Source organism: Babylonia areolata, chromosome 18 (genome assembly GCF_041734735.1).
Source record: "Babylonia areolata isolate BAREFJ2019XMU chromosome 18, ASM4173473v1, whole genome shotgun sequence".
NCBI classification, from domain to species: Eukaryota; Metazoa; Mollusca; class Gastropoda; order Neogastropoda; family Buccinidae; genus Babylonia; species Babylonia areolata.
Window position 1 is genome coordinate 55,946,259 of NC_134893.1, and position 14,909 is coordinate 55,961,167.

At 41.0% G+C, this 14,909-nt stretch overlaps 1 protein-coding gene across 1 annotated transcript; it reads right to left on the reverse strand.

Moving 5' to 3' along the window:
* Nucleotides 1–7,489: 7,489 nt before the first annotated feature.
* Nucleotides 7,490–12,984, reverse strand: LOC143292080 (large ribosomal subunit protein mL62-like). Its single transcript, XM_076602256.1, has 6 exons — nucleotides 12,811–12,984; nucleotides 11,715–11,784; nucleotides 10,862–10,921; nucleotides 10,037–10,119; nucleotides 8,428–8,600; nucleotides 7,490–7,644 (listed from the first exon to the last, which is right to left on the reverse strand). Exons 1-6 carry the CDS (start codon nucleotides 12,937–12,939, stop codon nucleotides 7,560–7,562), a joined length of 600 nt encoding a protein of 199 aa, XP_076458371.1. The 5' UTR covers nucleotides 12,940–12,984; the 3' UTR covers nucleotides 7,490–7,559.
* Nucleotides 12,985–14,909: the final 1,925 nt, after the last annotated feature.

The window sequence follows — 14,909 nt, forward strand, 5'->3', positions numbered from 1 at the left end:
ACTTCTAATCCAGTGTTCGACTGTGGTCTGGGTTCAAGGCCCTGTTTCGGCCCGGTAGGTATCGTGTCCTTGGGAAAGGCACTTTATGGCATTTTCCTCATTCCACCCAGGTGTGGGTGGGTACCTGACTTCGATTGCGGGGGTTTAAAACGGCCCCGCCTTCCTTTGCCGAGACCTAAACAGAGTGGGTTTGAAATCACTGCCCCGAAACATGAGTGACTGATGACATATGCTGTGCACAACAAGGGACTAGAGAGAGAGAGAGAGAGAGAGAGAGAGAGAGATTTAGTTCAATATTTTCATACATTACCCTCAAGAAGAATATAGAAAACGGGGGCAAATACAATCATAAAAGCAATGGGACAACAGAGGAACATAGCTTAAGTGGGTGAAATCCAAAAGCAAAACGGGCGTGATATTCAACAAAAACATCAAAACATATTTTACAAACGAATAGTACAATTATGATGAACAATTCAATGAAAATGACTAATGTAAAGCAGCCATAAAAATTTATATTTTCTCTGCAAATTCAGTATCTCTGCAGATCAGTATAAGTAAATAATATTAACTTCACCAGTTTAGGCAAAAGCTTTTTTTTCTGTTTGCAACGGAATGACCATATACATTTTATTTAGATACCTTTTTTTTCAAACGGAATAACCATATAAATTCTAAATATTTTGATACTTTTTTTCTCTTTTTTTTTTTTTTTTTTTTTACTGAATTGTGCAGGAAGCATTCTCTTCCTCATATCATTAAAATGTTTACATACAAATACATGGAGAGCGAGTGTGTGTGTGTATGTGTGTGTGTGTGTGTGTGTGTGTGTGTTTCATCGAATATCGACCTCAGGCTCAGTTTTAGAGAAATCCTGCGAAATCTGCTTGTATTCAAATATAGATCTGTTTTGTTTTTCGCGTTTCATGATTCCGCATTGGCATGGTCTGTGATGAGCAATTTCAGTTCCAAGTTCCGTTCCGTTATAAGCTAGGAACTAAAGTACTCTGTAGCAAAAAAAACAACAACAACAGCAACACAGTAATAATAATTACTTTGCTCATCAATCTAAGGATCTATCGATGAGCTTACTCACTTGAGGCGGACATTTTGACGGTTTGAGTCGTGGACTGCTCACCGCTGAGAAAAACAATACGAGCTCCGAAGACAGGAAAGCTCTTCTTTCGTGGTGGGGACGGTTGCCTTAGCAACAACATCAATGCGTAATCTTGCCAGAACGTGTTCCATTTTTTCCCCCCATGACATCTTTTATGACCAGTGGCTACCGCTGTAGTCGTCACTAAATATTGACGCAAACATCTTAAGTGACGTATGTATCTTGTTCGTTCGATCTTCAGTTTTGTATAAAAAGTGGTAATATGTACTATGCTAATATATGATATGGCGCATATTCTTTAAGCTCTATTCGCTTTACAATAGCACTAAAAACATTCACACAAACATTCCCTCACAAACATATGCATATAATTTGAAACATAGGTTAGAGAGAACAATTAAAAGAAATCATGTCATTGAATGAATCGAGACTGAAATGTATCAGATATAAAAGAAAAAACGAAATAATGATAACAACAATGTAAACAAATGAACTTGAAGACGCACACGAGTACGCACGCGCGCGCGCGCGCGCACACACACACACACACACACACACACACGAATGCACGCATGCACGCACGCATCGACAAACGCACGCCTATACACACACACACTATACTCGCGCACTCACGCAGTGACACATACACATACACACCGACACGCACATACACACACGAACACAGATTAACAATCAAACAAAGCAAACAAACTGCGACATTTCATTATAAAAGAGGTCCTGCAAAACATTTCCTCGAATTTCCCTACTTTCAAACACACTCTTCTCCCTGCTTTCAACAAATAGCAAAAATTGAAAACTGATTTCGGATTCAGATATGCACGTGCAAAACAGCTGTAACAGAAATCAACGTTTTAATCGTTCGAAAACGTGACAAGACGCGAAGCCTTCCTGATATCCACGTGATTCCAGATGACTTAAAAACATCTTGAACGAAACCGAAAATGCAGGTGATGAGGTACTCACACACGCACACACGCGCACACACACACAACTCTGTGTGTGTGTGTGTGTGTGTCCAAATCATACTTTTGTTTATCATCTGAAATATTATATTTGTCAACTCAGGCCAGGCAAAGGACGGCTGCGGGAGGGCGGGTGGCGGCCACGATCTTATAAACAGAAATCTATTTATGTCCGTAGTGGCGGCTCGTGGCTTTGTCGCTCCCTGTTTTGCTGGCGATGGTCTGCCGCACTGATCTATTTTTGGCTCAGCGGGTCTGCCGTCGTGTGACGTGCAGGTCTGTGGCGTGGCGTGAGAACTGGCTGCCTGGTGACCGTGAAGACGGCCTTTGCTGAGATACCACACCTCGACCACCACTGGCTGGACTTCCAAGGTTACAAAACAAGCTCACAATGCAACCAGCTTCCTCCCTGAAATCAATGGACAACCGTCAAGACAAACATTTCGATTGGGTACCATCAGACTGCCGTCCGGACCAGCATAGCCTTAAGGGCTTCATGCCAATAGGTCAATAAACTCCACCAGCAATGAGCAATTTATAGGCATTTCATACATATTTGTACATTTTGATATGTTAATTATGCTGTACATTTCTATCGAGTTCATTACATATTATGTCTGTTGCGATTTTAAACTTGAGATTTCTTTCTTTTCCTGAACTGAAAGAGTTGTTAGAAAAATGTGTCTGCCTTTGATTTGCCATCAATTCAATTTTTAAAAATCAATTCTATTTAATTCAGTATCCATCTAAAGATATCTAATTCAGTATCCATTTTAAAATATTCATACGAAGCAAACACGTTAGTGTAGTGTCAAAAATCCAAACGATTTCGATGAAAGCAAACGCCTGTGCGAGTCCCTGAATGGATGCTTACCAATGCTCAACTACAAAATGAAAAATACTACTACTAAAACAGCACCTTATGTGCTATGTGAAAGTGTGTTAGTGGTCATGTTTTGTAGCGGTGACTGCTACAATGGCGTACATCACTCTCATTCCCTGCCCTTTGTAATCTTTCTCGTCAGATTCATAAAATGTAGAAGCAACAGCAAAAGTAACGGGCTCCCATGAGAGATACAGATAATCTATTTAACATAGGTCATGGTCCCTTTTCAAGTGTTGGAGTGAACATAGATATAGGACAATATATTTTCAATTGTCAATAGTGCTATCACAAAATAAAATGAAACATTAAAATCTGAACACGAAACTGAGTTGAAACAGCCCTGCCCATTTTCAATGTCTGTTCCTGGTGCAGCAGCTTGTTCGTACCCAGTTGGGTTTTACCCTGTCTAGCCAGATTAACACAGGGGTCTGTATTGTCTAGTCAAGAATGACTTCGACCAGTCATAACTGATTCCCTGTTAGTTGAATTTTACCCTCCTCCTCTCTCCCTCCAAATGGACATGGGGATCATTCTGGGCTGGCTTGAAATGACCCCAATACTAAATTTGTCCGATTTAAACACTCCAACCACCCCAGTCAACTTCCATTTAAAGGGTATTTAATCCAGTTCAGCCCCTGCACCCTTCCACTTGATAGCTAAGGCCTATAGATCTTCTAGTGGGGTTGGGGGTTTATCATCATGCTGAGCTAGTTCGAATCACCCCCCTTCCTATACTCGTTTTTCTCCTCAGAAATATACATTTCATGCATTTTTTCTTCTTCGATTTTTGCTGTTACTCAGCTTTTCTTTCCAATCTTGATATTGATTCAGCCTAGTCCAAATTAACCTCAGGATCTTTACAGACTTCGCTGGAATGTCCCCAGTGGTAAATTTAGCTACTTAACCTGATTTAACAATAACTTAACCCTCAGATTTACCCCTCTAAAAACATCCTCTTCCCATATATCCACCACCTTGTGGTCAGGAAGGTCAACACAAGCCATCCCGAAGGATCTTCTTCTTCTTCCTCGTTCGCTTCCCGTTAGATGAGCAGCCCGGTGTCCTCGATGAAGGCTGCCATCCGTCGCAGCTCCTCCAGGGTGCCATACAGCTTGGTTTCCACTGCTGTCGGTGTTGGCCAGTACTTCCTCCTGGATGCTGCATACGTAATACAGTCTTGAAGGATGTGATCAGTTGTCATTGGTCCCTCACCACAAGGGCACTCTCCACTCTGTCCAATGCCAAATTTTGTGTGCATGTGGTGGACCAGGCGGTTATGTCCAGTCCTCAGGCGGAAGATCTTGACCTGTTCCCATTGTTCCAGCAAATGGTATCTGTCTTCTGGGTTATATTTGGGGTACTGGAGGCGCCACTTTATTCCTTGCTGTGCCTTGATGATTGTCTTGATTTCATCGTATGACACCAGTTTGTTGGCCTGCTCCTGTGCACCGTCTTTTGCCAGAATGTCCGCTTTTTCGTTGCCTCTGATGCCAGGGTGTGCTGGTACCCATTGTATCACCACTTTCTCCACTCTGGCACTCAGGGCAACAAGGGCTGAAGTGAGATGGTTCTGTTCTTTGCAGCAGTTCTTGAGGGCTTCAGTACAAACTGAACAAGTGCTACCACTCCCCTTGTTTCTGCCCAGTTGTGATGTGGATGGATTAGTGGTGGTGGTGGCGGTAAAGATAGCCAAGAGCTAAAACTCCCTTTGTTTCTGCCGTGTTGTGATGTGGAAGGATTGGTGGAGCTGATACTCTCCTTGTCTCTCTGCCATGTTGTGATGTGGAGGGATTGGTGGTGGTGGTAACGCTTGCCGAGAGCTACCACTCCCCTTGTTTCTTCAATGTTGTGATATGAAGGGATTGGTGGTGGTGGTCACGCTAGCCGAGAGCTAACCTTCCCCTTGTTTCTGCCTTGTTGTGATGTGGAAGGATTAGTGGTTGTGGTAAAGCTATCAGTGAGCTACCACTCCCCTTATTTCTGCCATGTTGTAATGTGGATGGAATAGCGGTGGTGGTGGTAAAGCTAGCCAAAAGCTAAAACTCCCCTTGTTTCTGCCATGTTGTAATGTGGAGGGATTGATTTTGTGGTGGTAACGCTAGCTGAGAGCTAACATTCCCTTTGTTTCTGCCATGTTGTGATGTGGTGGTTTAACACTAGCTGAGAGCTAACATTCCCCTTGTTCCTGCCATGTTGTAATGTGGATGGAATAGCGGTGGTGGTGGTAAAGCTAGCCGAAAGCTAAAACTCCCCTTGTTTCTGCCATGTTGTAATGTGGAGGGATTGGTGGTGGTGGTAACGCTAGCCGAGAGCTAACATTTCCCCTTGTTTCTGCCACGTTGTGATGTGGGGGGATTGGTGGTGGTGGTAACGCTAGCCGAGAGCTAACACTCCCCTTGTTTCTGCCACGTTGTGATGTGGGGGGATTGGTGGTGGTGGTAACGCTAGCCGAGAACTAACACTCCCCTTGTTTCTGCCACGTTGTGATGTGGGGGGTTTGGTGGTGGTGGTAACGCTAGCCGAGAGCTAACACTCCCCTTGTTTCTGCCACGTTGTGATGTGGGGGGATTGGTGGTGGTGGTAACGCTAGCCGAGAGCTAACACTCCCCTTGTTTCTGCCACGTTGTGATGTGGGGGGATTGGTGGTGGTGGTAACGCTAGCCGAGAGCTAACACTCCCCTTGTTTCTGCCACGTTGTGATGTGGGGGGATTGGTGGTGGTGGTAACGCTAGCCGAGAGCTAACACTCCCCTTGTTTCTGCCACGTTGTGATGTGGGGGGTTTGGTGGTGGTGGTAACGCTAGCCGAGAGCTAACACTCCCCTTGTTTCTGCCACGTTGTGATGTGGGGGGATTGGTGGTGGTGGTAACGCTAGCCGAGAGCTAACACTCCCCTTGTTTCTGCCACGTTGTGATGTGGGGGGTTTGGTGGTGGTGGGTGGTAATGCTAGCAGACTGCTAACACTCCCTTTGTCTCCACCATCTTGTGATATGGAGGGATTGGTGGTGGTGGTAAAGCAAACCGAAAGCTAACATTTCCCCTTGTTTCCGCCTTCTTGTAATGGGGGTGGAAGAAAGGAGGCAAGGAGGGAGCCCCTGAGGTGGGGAAATAAAGGATAGGCATACAAGCTAGCCGAGAACTTCCACTCCACCCATTTCCAGTTGTACTGCTGTGGGACGAGAGACACACAAGCACACACAATTCACATATATACTTACAGTCACGCTCTCACACGCATGTGCAAATGCACACACTAACTCAGTCACACACTTAATGGACTGCTGGATCCTTGTTTCATCGTCCAGTTGGAGTGTTCCCGTAATGTGACTTAGGCTACTTTTTTATTGCTTTTTTTGTCTTCTTTAATTTGTTGATTATTATTACATTTTGATGTTAGTTTTTAGTGTTTATAGGATGGTGACTGAGTTCTAATTAATCCTTTTTTGTATATTCCCCTTGTACTAATTGGTACACATGTGCACATGCACACAACACACACATGCACATACTCACATTATACGTCTTCTATCACTCAAAAGGAAGATGAAAGTGAACAGTGAACAAAGGAAGAAAAAAAAAGAAGTTCTGAGTATTGTGTGTCTGTATGTTATTCTGTTGTGTGCCTGTGGGAGAAAGCTTCCATTATGGTTTCAAAGAAGTGTCAAATCATGCAGTATACTACACTACACCTGCTGTAAAAAAAAAAAAAAAAGAGAATAAAACAATAATCTTTTAAAAGCAGATGCCTGATCTTTGCATGAACCCAACATGCTGATCAAGCCTTGAGAGCCAAACACAGCTTTGCGTGAAACAGTAACATATAATGAAAAAACGAAGAAAAAAGGTACCCACACACATGCGCACATTGACACCAGTGTGCTGATGCATGCACAAAAACACACACAAGTTCACATACACACACACAGAAACACAGAACGTATCCATGTACAGTGCCATGTGTTGAGTGCTTTGGTGCCCCTTAATAGTGACCACTACACTGTAGTTTAACAGGGCATGTGGTTATAAAGTTGTATTTGAACACATCCAGGGAAACATGATCTTGTAACTGAGTTCAACTTTTTGCCAGTGTTTTATATAGACGATGTCAGGCAAAGTCTGAAAATGACAAAAAGCAGCCAAACAGATCTGATAAGAAATTTTTTTCCTAAAATTACATTTATTTAACATACTTACCGTGACCCACTAGGTCACGGTAAAGTATGTGTAGTGAAAATCCAGTTTTCTTCCAGTGTGTATACATGCAAACAAAAAAATAATAATGAAGTTCATTTGCTCTCTGCGATTGTTAATGTTACTGTTCATGCACTGTGCAGAATGTGCCTTTGCACACTCTACAGTATGTGTGTTTCAACATTTGCATCTATGAACTGAACCCAACCTGTCAGACATAAATAATCCTTTCATGAACCATACAATTCCTTACTGCCAACAGACATGAAGAATATTCATCCATAAGTCAGTCTCCCACTTAGAGCAGTCTCACTTACTTTTCCATAGTCATTTATTCACTTTGATACACAAACTAATAAACAGCATTCATCAAGACACACTTTTCATAGACCTTGGCTTCCTCTTGTTTGTTTTTTCATAGAGTGATGGCGTTTCTCCTTTAATGCATGCTCTTTGGACTTGTGTAACCTGCAAACAATTCATTGAATGAATGAGATCATTCTGTGATCAAGATCATAAAACTAAAATATACCTGCCTCTCCCTAAACTTCTGACAATAATCTGTCTCTCTCTCACACACACACACATAAACACACACACACACACACACACACACACACCACGTCAACAGATCTTCACAAACATTTGAATTTACTGTTCCTACATAATTCACTTGATCATGATTTCTAATTACTTATTTCACAATCTTAAATAGACACCCATATACACAACTTCCAATTTGTTCCCGTCCCTGTCTAAATATGCAAAATATAAATAATATAAAATATTAATAAAACAACTGACATAGATCTTGGCAATGAAAATCCCATTTCAGAAAAGAGGTAACACATTTGAATGAAATGAAGTGTACCTAGAAAATTATCAATACTTTCACACATAATCAATTATTGGTTACCCACAAAGGGCACAAACTCCCTATTTCTTCTCCCTGCTCACTGATGTTTCACATGCATTCCCATGCTCAAGTGAATGCACAGAATAAAATCTCAACAACACAATCAAGAAATAATGAGAAAAGAAAAGACAAAAAAAAAAAAAGCCTTGAGAATGGGAAAGAAAATCCAGCCTGACTCTGTACTGTTCAACTTAATGTCTCTCTCAGATAAGGGAAAAGAAAATGCTTTCAGAATCCACACATCATTCAAGCAGCAAGAATATGCAACCAGAATATGCACACTGTTTGTCTCTGAGTGAAGAAGGGAAACGAACATGCAGTCAGAATCTACACACCGTTTATCTCGGAGTTCAATCTCCTCATCAGTCAAGCCTCTTGGTTTGGCTGCAGCAGCTCGGAACACCATGGTCCGCAGCTTGTCCATCACATCAGCTTGGTTCAGTATCTGTTTACGTGTTCGGTCAGACTTCAGTATCAGGAACCCTTCCTTTGTGATGCGACTGTTCTCCTGGAACCATGATCAGCATATTTCCTTCCATCATCTGCTCTGTCTCTGTTTGTTTTTGTTCATTACGTACATGAAATACATTTCTTCAGGATTCTACTGATTTTTTTTCTTTGGTAAAATATAAATCAGAAAATAGTCATCTATATTTGAACAGATGGTGAACATACAACACATCTTTCAGATGATTTTCATTCTTAAAAATTACAAAATGACTTGTCATTTCACAAAATGAGAATAAACAGTCCAGGCCTTCTGCATTCACTTCAGAATTTCAAAGCAGAAGTATTGTTATCATTTTGTACAGTTCTACCAGGGTAGAGTGCAGCGCCACCCCCTTTTTTTTTGTCTGGAAGCATATTTGTTTACTATCAAAGTGGATTTTTCTACATGTTTCCAGGAATGGCTCTTGTTGCTGTGGATTCTTTTAACTAACTCCGGACGATGGAATGCTATAGTGTTCCTGACGTAAGGTAGCGTTCTGGACACAAATAGCAGTTTCGACAATTAAATTTTTTTCCACATTTTCCTCATGGGGTAGCATAAAAATCGCAGCTACACCAGGTATTGTTAATGTGTCATGGGTCAAATGGAAAGTTTCTTCGTGAGGTTCTGTAATATACACTTGCTGGCCAGCCGTTGACCTTGGTACCCTACATGACAAGCTAATCTGCATACGTATCAAAACAGGCAATACAAGTGGAAATTTTTGGAGCAAACTAGATCACAACAGCGGTTTTTTTGTTTTTTTTTACTGTTGCTGAAGTAACTGAAATGCTTCAAACTGAAAGTTTTGACATCGACAAGGATGATGAAGACGTTGAATAAAGTATCTGCAGTGAAGAAAGCTACCAGCAAGAAGTTACTGACAGTGACTCTGCTTCTGAATGCTGTGAAGAGAGGGAGCAGGGTGGGCGAACACACAACGTGAGAAGAGGGGTCAGTGGGTCAAGTACAGGGAGCTTCATTCAGTTACTTTGTGTTTTGTAATTTTTTGTGATTTTTTTTCCTGACCCTAACAAATGGATCGTCTGCAGGGGAAAGCAAGGGAGAAAACTATTCGTCCAGAGTGAGTTGAATGCACAAAGAGCATGCTATATATGAGACCTCATTTTATCATCTCATCTGAATGACAAACATTCAGACAACCACTCAAGGTCCAGTGGGGTGGCGAGGGGTGAACAAATTCTGGTGTGTGATTGATTCTCTCACTTCCGAAGTGGATGCATAACCACAAGGCAATCACGCCACTTACAGAAAAGGTGAATTTATTCTTAAAATTTAAAGCCAGGTTCAATGAAAGAAGACAGATAACTGTCTTACGTTGCAATAAAGGGATAAAATTTAAAAAAGATGGGATAAACTATCATCCTCATCATTATTGTCATCACCTTGATACTGATCAGTCCCTAACCACCTACATTATTCAAACTACTGACCATTTCAATGAGTCTGCTCTTGATGTCCTCTGCCAGCCATGATGCACTTGCCACATGGAATCTCATCTCCACCTTGGTGTTCACTGCAGTCACATCACACCGAAACTCAGACAGCAAAATAACAACAATGAAGAAACTGACACATCTTTTCAAATCAAAAGGTATGTGACTGAATATTTCCTATTATCTAACACATCTCCCATACGGCCAGATTTGAAAATAATACTATGGATGCTATTAACACACTGCATAACTTTCTGACAAATAACAGTGAGATGATTTTCTGCATAAAAAAATCAAACAGAAAGCTGTGTTTGGAATGTAATAAGTAGTTTGTATTCATATCCGTGAGATATGTATTACTGGGGATATGTATTACACTTACAAGGAAAATATGAGCATTAGAAAAGGTGGAAGGAATGAAAGGTTACACATATTTTGCAGACAAATTATATAAACCAGTCCAAGAACCAGCTTTCTAAGATGAATTAATTAAAGAACTCCATACTAAAGTATTTTACCTGCAAACACATGTTTGATTTAAAAATTTAAGTCCCAGGGCAGTGAATAAATTTTCATTGTGGTACATGTCACACTTAAAATCAAATACACATAGAAATACATACACCCATGCGCTCACATACATGCACACAGCACATATATATGGACATTTACACACACACACACTACTTATGTGACTGAAAGTGAAAAGACATCAAATCAAAGAATGAACACACATATAATATCTATACCACATAAACAAATTCTGACACAGTCACAAACACACACATTTATATATAAATGAAAAGAGTCACTAAATGTTACCTTTATTGACATGTTGACCACCAGGTCCACTGCTACGAGAGTACGAGAACTGTAGTTCTTCTGCAACATACACATGTATACACAAGCACACACATTATGATATATATATATATGTGTGTGTGTGTGTGTGTGTGTGTGTGTGTGCAAACACATACATGCGCGAGCACACACACACACACACACACACACACAGAATCAAATTAAACAATCTATTCAAATTAATTCAAGAAGACAATACATTCATCTTTCACATTTTCTCTATCTCACAAATGTGACCAAATGTGGAAACTGAAATGAGTCCTTGGAATGAAAATGAGAAAAATAACAGAAAACCAGTTGTGCTTATTATCCAGTCTACATCATTAAATCAATGTAAACAACTCCCTAAAAAACTATTAAAAAAACAAACAAACAAGTGCTCTTTTTGTGCATTTTATATTTGTTCACTTTCTTTCTTTTCCTCCCCACTCTTCTCTTTCATCAAGTCTCTCAAATATGCATACGTAGAAACCCGCAGAGAGACACACATACAATACACATATATATAGCAAACATGCACTCAGAAAATGTTCATTCCGCAGACACACACACAAGACTTCTGAAAGAGACACACCTGAACCATTAATGTATTATTTGGAAGAAAAAAACTTAAAAAGGAAGGCCCACAACTGTCTTGTCACAAAATGTATGTGGCTTGACTTGCCCATGACCTTTGCTTTTTGGCCCCTCACTCTCAAATTCTAGGGGCACATTACCCCTGGATTCCCCCACCATTTTAAGTTCTACAACTATACCTGCACACACTAGTGTATAACCGTATTAACACACACACACATACCCATTTAAATCTTACCAATAGGAATGTATCCTGAAAACTGTGATGTTGCTTGATCTTTGTCTGCAGATTCATCTCCAGTGGTGTGCTTAAGAAACAGAGAATTGGTTTACACAATCACTCTATCGAAAGTCAGCAAAATAAAATGAAAATCACAAGTTTATGTTGAAAAAACACACACATGAAAAACATCAAAAAACCAGCAGCATGGATCTCACCAGCAAATACACTATTTCAAAGTCAAGCAAATGCAAAATGTTACTACATTTAAAAAACAATAAAAGTTTATTCATGCCGATCATAAAATCACTGACAAAACAAAAAATTCATGTTGTGTAAGTGGGGAAAAAAATTAGCTTAACTCTCTCCATACGAACGGCGAAAGAAACGATGTTAACAGCGTTTCACCCCAATTACCATCAACAAAATATTGCAAGTGGAACGCTCTTATACTGAAGAGGTGAATGTTGACAAAGAATACCACAGTTCTGACGACGGAAGCTAAAGGTTGGGTCATTCAGACACCCACAGGACATCCGAGGGGTCTGTGTAGAGGAGAGGAGAAGAAAGGACTGGCCGTACTGAGTGAGTTAAATATTATCTTTTACATCAGAATGATCTTAGCTTCTCTGAAATTCAGAGAATTATCAGTGAAATTTTGTTTGCAACTGAATGTGTCTGCCACATGTGTATGTTTCATATATGTGAAAGTGTGACTAAACGCACTTGCTTGCTTGCTTGTGTGTGTGTGTGTGTGTGTGTGTGTGTGTGTGTGTGTGTGTGCATGCGTGCGTGCGTGCATACAGGTGTGTGTGCGTATGTGTGCGTATGTGCATACATGCTTGTGTGTGTGTGTGTGCGTGTGCGTGTGTGTGTGTCTGCGCGCGTGTGATCGTGAAGGCAACCACTACTAATACTACTAATATAATCTGTTGTCCTTCACAATCGAAGTGTGCCATCTGACCTTGACGAGCTTAAAACTACGCCTTCTCTGTCCTGTTAGTATCTTAACACTGAAGTTTTATGTTCTTTTCATTCTTCTTCCAAATTCACCGATAAATCAGGCTTCGAAGTTCGAGAAGACAGAGCGGTCTGAGAGTGAGAGGAAACTAACCTTTAATCTTTTTTGATGCATGACGTTTTGAACATGTGTTGTCAGTACGCTGTTGCCTTCATGATTTAAGAAGAAAGTGCCTCTAATTTGTGTGGTTAGTCTACAACAAATCTGTGAAATTCGCTGCATCTCTCTTGCTGTTGACCTCAAGTGCCGGAAAAGTCTATGCTTACTCCCCTTCAAGGTTTTCACGAGAGTTGTCTCCCAGTTTCTCTTGAAAGTTTCAGTCGTCGTTTTACTGGAAAACGCCGGTTTCCTTATTTTCTTTGAATGTAATGACATCACACACAAATACACTCAAGTGAAGACTGTTTTTAAAGCCCCACTGATTCAAACATTTATTCCCAGTTCTCATTCCTCGGAAATAAATGGCAAGCATTGTTTGAAACAACAATGCAGTTCATTTTTTCTGTGTAGCCGAGGCAAACATCATGGGACAAACACAAAAGGCTAAATGAGAAAGATAATGTACCTGTTGATAACGAAAATGTATATACATTTTTTCTGTTGACGAGTGTATGTGCGCTTTATGTGTGTCCATGATAGTACATGGTGCCTCAGCTTATATCACGAAAAGCATTCCAACACTTAATCACAGTCAAGTCCTTGACGGTCTGGGTTCGAATCCCGCTCTCGTCCTTTTTCCCAAGATTGACTGGAAAAACAAACTGAGCGTCTAGTCACTTGGATGAGACGATAAACTAAGGCCCCGTGTGCTGCACACACTTGGCGCACTGAAAAAGAACCCATGGCAACGAGGCAAAATTCAATAGAAATCCACTCTGTTAGGTACACGGATATATATGCATGCACTCAAGGCCTGACTAAGTGCATTGGATTATGCTGCTGGTCAGGCATCTGCCTAGCAGATGTGGTGTAGTGTATATGGATTAGCCCAAATGCAGTGATATGCCTCCTGAAGAAAAACTGAAATTCCCAGTCATACAAGTAATATTTGGGATTTTACTGCATAGTACTCATCTCAAATGTGGGCTCACTGAGAAGCATTCATAATAAACTTGTGACATGCATATGAATTTATGAATGTGTGTACCCACTGGTACACAGTATATGTGCATTTAATAACAATAATGGACATTCATATAGCGCATTAAAATCCATCCAGAAATTCTGCTCAAAATGCTTTACGTTTCATTCCTCCCACCTCTTCTCCACCTTTCTTCCTCCATATCCACCCTGGCCCTCACACAAAGAAACATGCTGAAATACACTTGTGCACAGTACCATAAATGAACAACAACCCACCCATGATGCCCTCCAGAAGACATGTACATCCCTGCAGCATGCACACACACATGAATTCACCAACACTCGCAAGCACTCAGTCACAAAAAATGGCAGACAGTTTCCACACAATAAAAATTGCATTTGTAAGCAGATCATACAAATACTGGAAAATTATGATTTAGCGAGACAGTATCTCAATTTTTCAGGCAATTTGTGAAGGAGACACTCATCACACCAGACTGGAGCAGCCATGGTAAAGTAATTAGTGTCATGCGCCAAGGGCTTCGAAGACTTGGTTTGAAACTCCATCAGGGGCAAATATGTTGTGATTTTCAGTCTGTTAATCAAAACACCTGGAGTAGAATTTGCTACGGGCTCAGATGAGAAGACAGGAATCTCACAGTTGAGTGCCATCTACAACATGGATGTGTCTATGACGTGTTTCTGACAAAAGTATAGGAGTCTGTACCTACACACATGACCAGGATGTATCATGAAGAGAAGTTGAGAATAGCTTTGTCACAACGTCCAATATCTAAATGGATTGCCATTGCAGCAGCATCACCATGTGACAGAAATCCAGAAACACCCTAAATACAGCTTTTCATGCCATACTCTGGGCATCTTTGTCCTCTGTGCTGCTGTTTGTGGCATAGATCAGAGCCTCAGCTCTATAGTTTGTGCACCAGAAGCCAGTTGGTATTACCTCTGCTTGCTGTTGTGCATTTGGATACTGGATATTGACCCCAGTTCCTGTCCACACAGCATTAGCATCTGTGGCTGACATTTGTGTTAACCTCCATCCACTATTTCTGGATGTATCATTCTCCGAAAATGGCTTGCGTTACAGC